Source organism: Antechinus flavipes, chromosome 1 (assembly GCF_016432865.1).
Source record: "Antechinus flavipes isolate AdamAnt ecotype Samford, QLD, Australia chromosome 1, AdamAnt_v2, whole genome shotgun sequence".
In the NCBI taxonomy this organism is placed as follows: Eukaryota; Metazoa; Chordata; class Mammalia; order Dasyuromorphia; family Dasyuridae; genus Antechinus; species Antechinus flavipes.
This window is the reverse complement of record NC_067398.1, coordinates 152,104,981-152,120,710: the sequence shown is the minus strand read 5'-3', so window position 1 is coordinate 152,120,710 and position 15,730 is coordinate 152,104,981. Positions and strand designations below refer to the sequence as shown.

At 38.2% G+C, this 15,730-nt stretch overlaps 1 protein-coding gene across 1 annotated transcript in view; it reads left to right on the top strand.

Annotated features, from left to right (window-relative positions):
• Positions 1-1,031: 1,031 nt before the first annotated feature.
• The window catches only part of CD180 (CD180 molecule), a 34,771-nt gene continuing 20,072 nt past the window's right edge, over positions 1,032-15,730 (top strand). The window contains exon 1 of the mRNA XM_051991584.1: positions 1,032-1,180. Coding sequence (XP_051847544.1) covers positions 1,091-1,180 — 90 coding nt within the window. The 5' untranslated portion in view covers positions 1,032-1,090. The remainder of the gene's footprint in view (positions 1,181-15,730) is intronic.

The following is a 15,730-nucleotide window of genomic DNA, read 5'->3' as shown; positions in this document are numbered from 1 at the left end:
TTTTTTAAGCAAAGGTACTGGAGTGATTTATCATTTCCTTCTTCAATTCATTTTAGGGTACTTAAAGTAGATGATGGTTCTATCACTGAAGGCCAAAGAGAAATCAAATAAGTAAGAAATAAACTATGGAGAAAGCAGGGCTAAGTAAACCCAAAGTATTGGGGCGGGGGAGAGAGGATTGGTGGGCAAAATGAGGTAGTAGGTAAGAGCTCATTGGAAAATTATGACTCAACCCAATTTTTCCCATCCTCCTACCCTTCACTGTGCCACTTCACCCAAAACTTGAGCGCATCCTTTTGCCCTTCCTATTTTGCAATCACACTTCATCTTGCTCCGAGCAGAATAAAATGAAACTTCCTCAAAACAATTGAAGTTCTTTACCACACACACTCTCTCCCTTTCCTTCTCCCTCCCTGTTTGTGTATGTGTCTGAATGTGGCTTCCCAAAGCAATCATTTCCAGGGGCAAAAGACTCTCAACATCAATCAAAACACTTAAACTGGTCCACAATGAAATGAATTATTAACCTGGGAACCAACTTCATCATCCACCCCACCCCTCATCATGGAATAGAGATTCTTCACTTTTTTGTGTGTCAGCCCTCCTTCCCACAGTATGGTGAAGTCTACAGATCCCTTCTTAAATTAACATTTTAAAGCACAAAACAAAATACATAAGATTACAAAGAAAACTAATCATGGTGATATAAATAAAATTTTTTTTCTCAACCAAATTCATGGACTCCCTGAAATATGTCTGTGGACCCCAAAGTTGAGAATACCTAACCAAGGAGGTTGTTCAAGGAAGTGCTGTGTTTGCCATCAGGAAGTACTGCATTAATCATTCATACTCCCAGTGGGGCTAAACTTTTGCTAGTGGGTGGGTGGAGAGGGGCCCAGGCAAAGAGAGATTTCCTCTTTTTGCTATGGGAGGAACTGCCCAGAGGGTGAAAACTTTGACCAATGAATTCACTTTTACTAAAGTGTACTGTTGTGAGCTCCTGTTCTGTGCTTTTCAATACTTGTGCATTTCGTTGATGGCCACTGTTTGACTCAAGAAAGTGGACAGGCTACCTGAGCTAGCTTTTGTAATGGCGGGCTATATATCCTGTCTGCTTCTGACTAGCCTGTTGACTCTTCAATATATAGGAGCTATATCTGCAACCCAAATGTGCACTGAGGTGAGTGCTCTAAGGGAGGGGGAGGGAGGGAAGGGAAGGAAAGGATAGATGAAAGAGGGAAAGGAACATAAGAGAAAAGAGAAATAATCTTTCTCTAGGTGAAATCTAGATGCTCAATTTTGAATCTTGGCTGAGTTCAAACATCCCAATATTCAATTTCCCTCAGTAAAAGGAGAATAAGGAGCATGGCAAGATTGTCCTTTATGGGGAGTAAGCCAGATATCTCAGCCAGCAACCACAGGGCTGTGGGGGGAGATACACAAAGAATAAAAAAAGGAGGGGACTAAATTGTACCTGATTTCTATGGACTCAAACTGTATTTTTCAAACTATATTTTGTTTCTAAGAAGGAATATTGGAGGCCTCAGTCTTTTTCTTTTTCTTGATCAAATGCTTCCTCTCAGCCATCATCCCCAGCTCTTCCTGAGTAGCTTCCTGTAATTATCTTTCTTTTGAGTACCCAGGGCCTGTCTGACTATTGTTTCCATGGTAGATGAACCTGCATCTTGGCTGCCAGGCCCCCACATGACTAAGTGGGTTGCCTTGATGGATCACAGTTGATATGATGCTCCAGAGTCATATTGGAAGATGGCATTCTAATGAGACTAAGAAAAGTCAGATTAATTTACTGGAAACAATACAGGAATTAGGGGATAGGGGTGCTAAAACACTCCTGGGATATAGGAGATGATGGGGTGCTAAAACCAGACCTGGTTATAAAGAACACAATCCAAAAATATGAATTTAATAGGAACAAGAACAAAGACTGAAATAAGACCTGAAAACAGGAATAACAATGGTTTGAAATTAGACAGATGAGGGTTAGGTTGAGATCAGACTAGGAACAGAAATGACAAACATGAGAAGGTCCACCACCAGATAAGAGTTTTGTATGTGTGAGTGTGTGTGGGAAGAGGGGAGGGTTATTTTGATAACTAATTTCAGCATAATTGTTTTCCCTTGTAATCCTATGTATTTTGGTTAATGCATATATATGTATATATGTATAAACATATACATGCACATACACATACATACATATATATGTATATATGTACGTGCATATTTTTCTCTTTTTTTTAAGTCACTTCATTTTGTGGTCATTTTATTTCAAACTCATTAATTCAATTTCTTCTGCAAAACATGCAGTCTCTGTGATTCCCAAGACCAGAAGGCTGCATGACTTGTAGAAGAAACACTAGACTTGAGATTAGAGGACTCAAATACCCTTTCTGCATGCCAACTGGTGAGTTTAACAGGTTCTTTAATTTTTCCTAACCTTAGTTTCCTTATCAGTAAAATGAGAATCCTAGATAGGATGACCTCTAAGTATGCTTCCACTTCTAGCTCTGGGGTTGCATGAATTGGCCCTAGGGACCAGGTTGCATTGCCTGGAAAAAGTGGAACACATCTAACTAAGATTGACTACCTTGCAGAGCCAAGCACCAGAAGGCCCAGAGAGACTGGCTCTTGCCTACTCAATTAGCTTTACTTTAGGGGTGAAAGAAAGGGGAAAATAGAGAAATTTTATGTTCCAAACTGTTATTCTTAGAAGCTATCAGGTTAGGTAGTTGTGAAATCATGTGAGTACTGTAAGATGGCTCCTTGAGGAATCTCGGGCTATGTAGACCTTGACCTAAATCCTGGCCACTTTCACTTTTTAGATCTTCTGTTTTCAAAGACTGAGGAAGCAAAAAGCCAGCTACACTGAAGAGCCCTCATTTTGTCAGTAACTCATGGGCAGAGCCTCAATTAGCTTGCCAACTCAAGAGGCAAAACCCAGCATTTACAGAGTCACTCTATAGCTTAGCTCTAGACAGATATGAGTATCACAGAGGGCATAGGATCCTGGTCTAGGGCAGGAATGAACCTCAGAAGCTATCCAATATAACCTTATTTTACAGATAAATAAGTGGAAGTCAAGAGATTTAATCTATGTCTCAAGAGGCAGCAATATTCAGAGGTCAAACCCAGATCCACTAAGCCAGAAATTAAGCTCTTTCCAATGTGGGAATTCAGTCTGAAGAGATGACAACAGTTGGCTGGGATCATGCCTAAATAAATGATTTTTATGGGTACCTCTTGAAGCCTCCACTGCCCATTCTCATCTGGTGCTGCTCATTTGGTCCCAGACTCCACAGGCCAGCATTTAGATGTTGCTGCATTTGATATCTTGCCTATGGGTATTAACTCAATTTAGGAACTATCCAGTGAACACATTGAATCTTTGCTGTATACAGAGCTCTAGGGAGATCACCCATGACTATCAGTTACAGAGAAGGTATTGATTCATATTGGGAGAAGGAATTTCCTCACCTGGAAGTCTCCAATGCCAATTATATCCCAGGTCAATTCTCTGTCCTTATCCCTATGTTGAGAGCATTATGTTGAATTTTTTTTTTTTTTATAAATAGGACCAGATCCCTGTCTTCATGAAACTTACAGTCTAGTGTGAAAATCTAATATATTAATTTCACTAAACTCATTTCAATGCTCATTTCAGTATTTATTAAGTACCTGATTCATTCCACACACTGATGATGCAAAGGCAGAAGTAAAACAAATCCTGCTTTCAAGGAGTTCATATTATAGCTATAATATAAAGTAGGACATGAGTAATGCAAAAGAGATCAGCAATCATTAATAGAAAGTTGTGAGGAACATTGATCACTGGGGAAATCAAGGAAGGCTTCATGGAAGAAGTATCTTTGAAGCTAGATATCAAAGGCAGAAGGTTATTGTAGTAGTGGAAGCTTACATGTGGCAATCATATACATGCCCTGAATCCACCAGAAATGTCACAATTTCTTTTTTTTTTAATTTAATAATAACTTTATATTGACAGAATCCATGCCAGGGTAATTTTTTTTTACAACATTATCCCTTGCACTCGTTTCTGTTCCGATTTTTCCCCTCCCTCCCTCCACCCTCTCCCCTAGATGGCAAGCAGTCCTATATATGTTAGATATGTTGCAGTATATCCTAGATACAATATATGTGCGCAGAACCGAACAGTTCTCTTGTTGCACAGGGAGAATTGGATTCAGAAGGTAAAAATAACCCGGGAAGAAAAACAAAGGTGCAGATAGTTCACATTCGTTTCCCAGTGTTCTTTCTTTGGGTGTAGCTGCTTCTGTCCGTCATTTATCAATTGAAACTCAGGTCTCTTTGTCAAAGAAATCCACTTCCATCAGAATACATCCTCATACAATATCGTTGTCGAAGTGTATAATGATCTCCTAGTTCTGCTCATTACACTTAGCATCAGTTCATGTAAGTCTCGTCAAGCCTCTCTGTATTCATCCTGCTGGTCCAGAAATGTCACAATTTCAAGAAAAGAAAGAATCCTTCTAATAATGTTTAGCAAAAGGAAATTACATTGTTAAACATATCTTGACTTTTTTTATTCTGGAAAATGTATTCATTTTTAAGTATAGATAAAAAGACAGAATAGTTGTAGTAAATGGATATATGTACAACTGATGACATAGTGTCCCAAAAGTCTTAGTGCGTTTTTAGGGTTTGTTTGTTTTTTTTTAATAACTTCAGAAATACAAAACCTACCAATTTACTAAAAAATGATATTTTAAAGATCAATTGTTATTTTATTATTATTATTATTATTTTTTTTTTTTTTTTTTTTTTTGCCGAGGCAATTGGGATTAAATGACTTTGCCCAGACTCGCACAGTTAGGAAGTGTTAAGTGTCTGAGGTCAGATGTGAATTCAGGTCTTTCTTACTTCAGGGCTGGTGCTCTATCTACTGCACCACCTATCTGCCCCCCTTAAAGATCAATTATTCATATTTTAAAAATATTGACATGTTCCTTATTAAAATTTCACATGACCACTGCCTCATTTTGAACATTGCTCTAGTGAATTTTTGAATTTTGTAAAAATCCTCATCGGTTGCTTGCTCAGTGACCCATTTTAGCCTTAAAATTATCCAAAGAACAAGGTTTTGATGCATACATGACAGTTTTGACAACCCAATAAGAAAAAGTGGAGATAGCTCAGATAACTGAGGTAGGCAAGCAAGACAATTTACTCCACTAGTCCTAAGGTCTGAGAAAGTGTCAATATATAGCAACACATAATAAAAAGGTGTTCCATCTTGTCCAAAGTAAAATTTATTGTTCAAAATTCACAAAACTCAGTAAATCTATAAGAAATTCCAATAGTTAAACTTTGAAGTGATTTTTAAAATGTTTGTAGCATTTTTTTTCTTAAAGCTTAAAATTGCACTAAGATTTTTGGGATATCCTACACTAATTATGAGATCACTAACAATTCATTGAACCCTGTAGCCAGGAAATTCTTCTGGAACATAAATTACTTACTTCTTGCCTGAACTCATCAGAGAGAGTTTATGCATAGTGCCTTTCCCAAACCAATGATAAAATTGAGAGAGACAGAGACATAAAGAGAGAAAGAGATGGGGGAGGAGGAAGGAAGGAAGAAAGAGAAGGAGGAAAGGAGGAAAGGAGGAAGGGAGGAAGGAAGAAAGAAAGAAATCATAGCTCTGGACTCCAAAACTCTGAAGGAGTAAATTAAGTAAACATGTTCAAGTAGAACAGGCCATAAATTTCAGTATAGTCCACATGGAAAGAAGTATGAAGTAATTATATTGAGTCTTAGAATGCAAACAGGATTTGGAGAGGTAAGTTAGGTTTGAATTGCAGCATTACTAATTTGTTAACTTAGGACAATTTCATACTCACACACTCTAGGCCTCAGTTTCCCCCTTTATGAAATTATAGAAATGAAATGAGATCTCTAAGGTTTCTTCCAGATCTAAACCTTTGAATCCTTGATTCAATTATAATTTCCTAATAACTGCATTAATTCAACTTTCTAAAGACCTTTCATCCAAGTAGCTCATGCTATTTGTTGTCAGCTTATTACTCAAGCTAAAAAGTTAATGTACAAGATGATTTTCATACATTTGTAGGCATAGCTCTAGTTTTATCTCCCTGCAGTACCAGCAGCCTGCTACTAAAGGTTAGGAATATATCACTGATGCATCTATACCATTATCTTCTCTTGATGCTATGAAAGAAAATGACTACTTGGGAGCTCCTGACCATCCCTTCATCTGCAAAGGCAATTCAGTATAATGGGAAAGTCAGGATGAAAGGATTTGGGGCAAAAAGGGTTAGGTGGCACAGTGAATAGAATGACAGCCTGGAATCAAGAAGATTCATCTTCCTGAGTTCAAATTTGACTTCAGACATGTACTAGCTGTGTGACCCTGGGCAAGTCATTTAATCCAGTTTGCCTTAGTTTCCTCATGTGTCAGATGATTGGGAGAAAGAGATGGCAAACCATTCCATTATCTTTACTAAGAAAACCTTAAACATTTTCACAAAGAGTTGAACATCACTGAAAATGACTGAAAAACTTAAATGAAGGATTCTCTGTGATTTCATCAGCATAGGAAGCTCCCTTTAATAGGGCATATCAGCACTATTGATACTTACAGTCTTAGGGAGCAATGAATCTCAAACTTTTTAGTCTCCAGACGCCTGTACACTCAGAAAAATTATTGGGGATCCTGTAATGTTCAGGCTAGCTTTCTGGAGAAATGTAATGTTCGGGCTAGCTTTCTGGAGGTCCTCTGGAAGGGCCTTGGTCTCAGAAGGATAGACACCACTGGAATGGACAGGTATGGAGTCCAAAATCTTTACTGTCTCTTCCATAGTCTGTGTCTGTCTTAGTCTGACTCAGTGTCTTCCAGCAGTTTGCCAGTCTGACTTTAGTCTAACTTCCTGTCCCAGTTCTTATATATCCTATTATAATTACATCATTACTGCATACTGAATATGTGTGAATTAGAGAACTATTACATCACCAAGCAAAGTACTAAGTATATGTAAACTAGATAGCCATTGTCTCATCAATTCCTCTGAGTTAAGATCTTCTTTCAAATATACTTCTCCAGAGTTCTGGCCCTCTACATCTTCCGCTTTCCTTTGTGTTAGAACACAGGTGGTTACACCTTCCCTGACTTCTCAGGAAGGAAGGTAAAAACACCAAAAAAGAGGTGATCATGCCTTCCCTGACTTCTCAGGGAGATGAGAACACCAAACCAGATATTGTTAGCAGGTTTCCTCTGGACTGAAGGGTCTTACTTGAAACAGGTGTACATAAACCCATCAGCATGGGAGGTATTACACAAGCACATGGTAATATAACCCAGGCTAGTAGTGATGTAATAAACAACATGAATCAATATGAGGAATTATACATGTCCACAAGTCCTAGAAATCGTCCAAAACCAATCTATTGTCCGTTACTTCATATATTAGGGAATCCAATGATTCCTGCAGATTTTGAAGTCCTACAACAGTCTCCTTATCTCAGGGAATACAATGATTCCTGCTGGTTTTGAAGTCCTGTAGTAGTCTCAATCAACAATTTTTGATGTTCAATGTCATGCTTTTTCAGTGGCACATGTTGTCAGAGATGGAATCATGCGATGTTTCTTGGGTCTCTGGAGAAGTATACTTGAAAAAAGTATGCTTGAAACAGAATTCTGACTCTCTACAGAAGCAAAATAAATTATGTTTCTATATGGGTTCTATATATTATTATTTGCTATTTAGAAATGAAAATGTCTTAGTATTACTATGGACATAGTTTTGTTTTCATGGAAAGGGCATCAGAGATTTTTCAGGCATTCCAGGACCCATATTTGAGAACTACACCCAAAACACTGACAGGTTCAGGCAGCTATCCTAAATCATACAGTCAGAGGTAAAGCTTAAATATAGTGTGACCATGTTGGAATCCAGTCATGTTGGAGGTTGATTCTTTATCCATTTAGTGCTTTAAATTACAAAATGCTCTATGTACGTTACTTTATTTGCTCAAAGTGACCTTCTAAAGTAGGAAATGGATGCATCATTATACCCATTTCACAGATGAGAAAAATGAGATATAAAGTAATACTGTGATTTACCTAAGTAGATCCTTTGGAGCTGTGAGCTTATTCAGATGAATCATAAGGCCTAGATTTGAGTTCTGGTTCTGAAATTTTCTCTATGTGAAACCTCCCAGATCTATTGCTTTTTTAGCAATGTCTAAGGTCACTTCTGACCCTAAATCCTTGGATCTGACTTCAAACTCTGGGATCTTTTGGTCATACCACCCTACCTTTTGGAGAGGTGGGAAAACTCTGAAACTCCCCCTCCCCTCCCCAAGGATCATTTTCTTTCATAGTTCCAAGGAAAGATGGTAAAGATGTATTGGTAACATATTCACAGGCTCAAGTTGTAGGCAGCTGAAACTGCAAGAAGATAAAACTAAGGATAGGTGATAGATAACAATATCCTTCAAGGAAAATGATAGGGGCCCTTAGGTCTGTGAAGGATCTGCCCTCCTGCACCAGCTGAATTACAGGGGGCTAAATGGGAAGGGGCCTGAAGAACAGCATTGAAAATTATGAAATGCCTCTGGGAGACTCCAGGGAAGAATGATTTTATAAGCCTTTGTTGATTTATTTTTATAAAAAAAAGGGGGACTAAATAAAAAAATATCTACATTACTAAAATCTGAAGCACTAAGCAGCATCTTTGGTTTTTTTCTAGTTAGTTTGTGTAAGAAATAGGGAGACAATCAAAATGGTAGGGAAAAAAATCCCTACAAGAGAATTTGCCAGTAAATATTTGTTTAGTGCCAGGCACTGGGCTAAGCACTGAAAACAAAGGGAAAAAGAGGGTCCTTGCTTTTGAGATCACATTCTAATGGGAGAGACAGTATGCAAATAGCCACATACAAAAAAGTTACACCCAGGATAAGTTAGAAGCAATCAATAGAGATAAGACACAAGCATAAGTTTTTTGAAGTAAGTCTGTGAGCCATTGTGAGGGTAAGAAGAGTGGTATTTAAATGGAGAAGGAGAAAATAATTTCATTTGGGCAGGAGAATTTTAGTGATTGCCCTTATCAAGTCAAGAGAGACCAGGTTTTAATTCTGCCTCTGACATTGATCAGGTAAGCTGAAGAAAACTCTGATCTTGTTTCCTTTTCTGTAAAATGGGTATAATACTTCACCAGATTGTTGGGAGAATCAAAAAAGTTAAAAGTCAGAAAGCACTTTATAAATATCATCAATTTTCCAGCAGGTATCCAATATGACAAAGTATGTGCTAGATGGGGGGAGAGAGAGGCAAAATTTTGATAAGACTGAATTGTCAAGCCAAGTTGGGAAAAATTTCTGCTGGAAATATAAAACAAAACAAAGCAAAACAACAGCAACAAAAACACTGCCCACCCTAAAGGAATCCACAGGCAAGGGGCTCCTGTTTTCATTTAGTTGATAGTTTAGAAGGTGTATATAATACAAACACATATAACTACAATATTACACGGTACCGTTCAATTCAATTCAAAAATCGTGTTAAATATTTCAACATCCCAAACAAAGTGCTAGAGACAGAGAAGGAGGTTGGCTTTTTGGTGGTAACTAAAATCTCAGTGATGATGACTACCTGGGAACACAAAGACAAAAATTCCTGCCCCCAAGGAGCTTTCTTTTCTACTGAGAACAACATCCCTAACAGCTTTGGGGTAAGGGAAAGAAGCCCTCCCTCCTTCCCCCCCCCCAACCCCATGTTCTTCAAGGTGGGAGAGCCTGAGCTGAGATTTAAGGAAACTAAGGCTCCCTAAGGGGGCAGATAGATGGCACAAAGGATAGAGTGCTAGCTCTGAAGTCAGGAAAACTCATCTTTCTAAGTTCAAATCCAGCCTCAGATATTTATTTATTTATTAAATTTTAATAGCCTTTTATTTACAGGTTATATGTATGGGTAACTTTGCAATATTGACAATTGCCAAACCTCTTGTTCCAATTTTTCCCCTCCTTCCCCCCTCCAGATGGCAGGATTACCAGTAGATATTAAATATATTAAAATATAAATTAGATACATAAGTATACATGACCAAACTGTTATTTTGCTGTACAAAAAGAATCGGACTCTGAAATATCGTACAATTAGCCTGTGTAGGGACTCAGAAATGCAGGTGTGCAAAAATATAGGTATTGGGAATTCAATATAATGGTTCTTAGTCATCTCCCAGAGTTCTTTTGCTGGGCATAGCTGGTTCACTTCATTACTGCTCTATTGGAACTGATTTGGTTCATCTCACTGCTGAAGATGGCCAGGTCCATCAGAATTGGTCATCATATAGTATTGTTGTTGAAGTATATAATGATCTCCTGGCCCTGCTCGTTTCACTCAGCATCAGTTCATGTAAGTCTCTCCAGGCCTTTCTGAAATCCTCCTGTTGGTCATTTCTTACCAAACAATAATATTCCATAATATTCATATACCACAATTTATTCAGCCATTCTCCAATTGATGGGCATCCATTCATTTTCCAGTTTTTGGCTACTAGAAAGACAGCTGCCACAAACTTTCGTGCACATACAGATCCCTTTCCCTTCTTTATGATCTCTTTGGGATATAAGCCCAGTAGAAACACTGCTGGATCAAAGGGTATGCACAGTTTGATAATTTTTTGAGCATAATTCCAAATTGCTCTCCAGAATGGCTGGGTGTATTCACCATTCCACCAACAATGTATTAGTGTCCCTGTTTTCCCACATCCCCTCCAACATTCCTCATTATCTTTCCCTGTTATTCTAGCTAGTCTGACAGGTGTGTAGTGGTATCTCAGAGTTGTCTTAGTTTGCATTTTTCTGATTAATAATGACTTGGAGCATCTTTTCATATGGCTAGAAATAGTTTCAATTTCTTCATCTAAGAATTGTCTGTTCATATTCTTTGACCATTTATCAATTAGAGAATCAGCCTCAGATATTTACTAGCTGTGTGTAGTGACTCTGGGTTTGCTTCAGTTTTCTCATCTATAAAATGAGCTGGAGAAAGAAATGGAAAACCTCTGTATTATCTTTGGAAGAAGGGAGGCAGTATATTTCAGCTGGAATGGGGCCAAGCCTAAACCAAAGAACAGAGGGAGGCAGGAGTTGGTATGGGGAGTAGGGATAAAAGCAAGGACAAAAGACAAAGTAGATGATACATCTAGAAAGGTAAAATCATGAAGGGCTTTAAAAAATCTTATGGTAGAGCTTATATTTTATCCTAGAGGTAATAGGAAACTGTTATATAAGGTCATTCAGGGTAATCCCACTCTAACCACTCTCAGAAATGGTCTAGTTTTAAATACTTCTTCAAATAACACTGTGAACCTTTCAATTATCCAACAATTGATCAAAGTTAAGGTCCATCTTCTTTTGCTATGACCTGCCCTCACCTCCTGTGTCCAAATGAATAAAAGACTTGCTTCTGTTCAAGCATGGCCAGCCTTACAACCAGGCAGACACCTTCACAATGATATTTTTGTTGTTCTGTGGTTTTTAAGTCATGTCCAAGTGATTCTTTGTGACCTCATTTGGGAGTCTTGGCAAAAATACTGGAGTGGTTTTCCATTTCCTTCTCCAGCTCATCTGACAGAAGAGGAAACTGAGGCAAGCAGGGTGAAATGACTTTCCTGGGTTCCTACAATTAGGAAGTGTTTAAAGCCAGATTAGAAGTCAGGAAGATGAGTCTTTTTCATTCCAGACCTGGCACTCTGTGTACTATGGTGCCATCTAAATGCAATGACATTTTTAGGGACTACCAAAAAGCTTCTCCTCTTTCTCTTCCCTTTAAAGTGGTAGGAAGTGTGCCAGATTTTGGAGCCAGAGAACCTGGGTTCAAATGCTTGCCCTATTATCTCCAGGACAGTATTAGCATGGTATGGTCCACTGGTTATAGAGTCAGACATGACTGAACAAGGACAATAACCAATCTTATCTATACAGTATTTCAAGGTATACAAAGTACTTTGCCTACTTTGTTCATTTTGATCTTCATTATTCTGAGCTAATAAGAGATATCCTATAAAGGATACAGAACTAGGCCAGACTTTTGTTAAGACTCAGATTCTAGCATTGGCTTGCTTGCTTATTAACTGAATAATCTCATGCATGTCACAACATCCCTGGGCTTCAATCCCTTCATTTAGCACAGTAAAAAAGTGTAGGTAAAATGCTGTGTCAGGTGATGCTTCCAATTCTGAAAGTCCATGAGAGTCTAAGTTTGAAAGGCTAAGAGAGAGGAGAGAAGGCAGGAATTGTAGTGACAGAGAAGGGAGCAAACCATTCAAGAAGCTGAGAAAAGTGGAAATGAGCAGCTAGGGACATCAGAAAATAAACTTTGCATTTTTGCTTAGGTCAATCTTGCTTTCAGGAAATAATGCATCTTCACCTCTCCCCATTTATTTACTTTTTTGTGAGAAAGGTGAGGAGTTTGTGTAGCAAAATCAAATTAATTTGGTCTTCAATAAGTGTAAAGGGTCACAGATAGTGGGGGAACTTTAGGTGAGATATAATACCCTCTAAACCAGCAAGGGAACCTGCTGATTTATTTGGTTTGGCTCTCCATTACCCCTGGGGGCATCTCAGCCTTCTTGAGAAATCAAGGGGCATGACAACCTGTGTTGTAATTAAAGCAGGGTTATACTAAAGTGGCAAAGAGACATTTACACACAATGGCAAGTAGTTTATGTGGTCCCATATGTGCAGTATTTAGTTAGCACATGCACATTGTGCTATAGTTATGTAAGTGTGTTAGGGTATATAAGGCTGAGAGAATTCTGAATAAACGAACTCCTATTTTGATCATCTTCAAGAGTTCCTCCCCTTCACTCCTCATCCATGATATAGGATTTCGGCTAGTACCAAAATCCTCCAGTGAGCATGTCCAGACAAATAAGTGACAAAGATACACCCATAGCTAAAACAGACTGGAACGCTGAGAAAATGGAATCTGACTGCTTTGCTGGGCTATCTCTAACACACCTGGGAGTGCATGAACAGAGCTTTGGGTAGTCCCTCCACTCAAGGTCAGATTGGGTTAAAGTGGAGGCCACCTATCCCTGTGGCTATCTTCCAGTCTTTCTTTCCCTTCAATTGGTTTTAACCCTTAACTCTACAGATAACATTATACAGTTATTCCTTCTATATCAAGGGGGTTATGGGCATGTTGCTCTTTTCTTCCTCACCATCCCCTTTGTTCTCCCCACTCTGGAAAATACAAGTAAAATTTTTTGGCATTTCCTTGTGCCAGAAAAGAGTCTGAATTATAATGGTATTATTTTTATATTATACAATACTATGCATATATTATGCATCTTGAGAGCTTCTAAACCTTTTCTATGTCTGCCTTTATGTGTTATCTGTAGCTTCTGCAAAACTCCCAAGAAATTCCCATTTAAGTTTTTTTGTTTGTTTGTTTGTTTGGTTTTTTTTTTTTTTTTATGTCAAGCTATGATATATGGAAACCACAATGGGGAAAGTCATGATTATAGAAGGGATAAATGTATAGAGTTTGAAGGTTTGCAAAGTACTCCACATATATCTCTTTTGATTCTCACAACAACCTCATGAAGCAAGTGCTTTATTAACCCCATTTTTTAAGTGAAATGAGCAGAACCAGGAGATCATTATACACTTCGACAACGACATTGTATGAGGACATATTTTGATGGAAGTGGATTTCTTTGACAAAGAGACCTAACTGAGTTTCAATTGATAAATGACGGACAGAAGCAGCTACACCCAAAGAAAGAACACTGGGAAACGAATGTGAACTATCTGCATTTTTGTTTTTCTTCCCGGGTTATTTACACCTTCTGAATCCAATTCTCCCTATGCAACAAGAGAACTGTTCGGTTCTACAAACATATATTGTATCTAGGATATACTGCAACATATCAAACATATAAAGGACTGCTTGCCATCTAGGGGAGGGGATGGAGGGAGGGAGGGGAAAAAATTGGAACAGAAATGAGTGCAAAGGATAATGTTGTAAAAAAAAAAATTACCCTGGCATGGGAAAAAAAACATTTTTTAAATGGGGAAACTGAGGCAGGAGCAGTTTAAATGAATTGTTCAAGATTATGCAACAACTAAAAGTATCTAAGGCAGAATTTCAAGTCAAGTACACCCTACCTTCAAATATGGCACTGTATCCATCATGCCACTTAACTGTATCTATAAAGTGCCATAATAAAGCATTTTGGTTGTTCTGACTCTCAGATTAAAGGAAGCAGGGATCCTAAACCCAGAGAGCCAGGCAGGATGGGTGCTCATGTTTCCAGGGCAGTTATATCTAGGTGGGTATTAGCAAGAGAAATTGAAAATGTTTGCAGGAACAGAGCCAGAAAATCAGCTTCTGACTTTGTCAGTCACAGCCAATACTGCCAGCCTTTGGTGTTTATCCCTTTTTAACTCCTTTAAATAGTTCTAGGGACTTCCTCTTCCTATTCTGGATGTTTTCTGTGTCTTATCTTGAGTTAGCCTCTCTGTTTTGGTTTCTTCTCAAGTAGTCAGGGTGTGACCTTGTCTAGCCCTTGACTGCAAAGGCTCTAACTTGCCTCCCTACCACTAGAAAGACTGTCCTTTATATATGGCATTCTGCCCTCCATCAATCTAGGGATCATAATCTGCCCACCCAAGGAGGTATCTCAGAATCTTGCTCTCTTCTGGTTACTTCAAAGCTATCTCAGAGCAGAAGTTTTTTTTTGTTTTTTGTTTTTTTTTTTTTTGGTTTGGTTTATTCAAACCCAAAGCATTATTCACTTACAGTACTGCTTCTGTATTTTCAGTTGTCTTTCGCCATGGGAGTTCATTTACATTTTTCAATCTGGAACTTATTTTGCTTTTTTTTTTTCTGCTGTGTTCCTAACTCCTTTAGATCCATCTGTCTTTTCTTTCTGCTTGCTTGTATTGAAATCATGTTCCGATTTAGCATCCTTTGAATTTTATTCAAGGGCTGTTATCTCCCTTCATCCATGTATCATCAGCACTTTCCACTTTTATTACCACTTTTAATATTAAACCAAAAGTGAGTTGGCTAGTGGATAGAACATTGAGCCTGGAATCAGAAATGCATGAATTCAAATCAAGCCTCAGATATTTACTAGTTATGTGATCCTGGACATGTCTCTTCACCTAGAGACAATCTACTCCTCCTGCTGTCTTCCATCCTTGATTGTTAACTCCACAGACAGTGTTATCCAGTTATTTCTTCCTCATCAAAAGGATTCTGGGCATGGTGCTCCCCTTTCTCTTTTCCTGCCACTCTGGAAAACCCACATGAACTGGAAAAGGAAATGGCAAACTACTGCAGAATCTTTGTCAAGCAAACACCCAAAAGGAAAACTAAAGAGTTGGGCATGACTAAAAATGACTGAATAACAACATATATTTATTAATTATTTACTCTATGCAAGTACTGGGAGAGAATTTTGTTTTGTTTAGGGGGAGAGGGGATTTGTGATTTCAGTTTATAGAACTCTGGTCCTAGAGTCAAGAAGACCTGAATTCTAATTCTACCTCAGACTTACTAGCTGAGTAACCATCCAAGTTGTTTGACCTGTTTGCCTCAGTTTTCTGAACTTTAAAATGAAGATAATAATAATAATACTTTCCTTCTAGGATTGTTGTGAGGATCAAATAAGATCATGTTTGTGCAAATCACTTC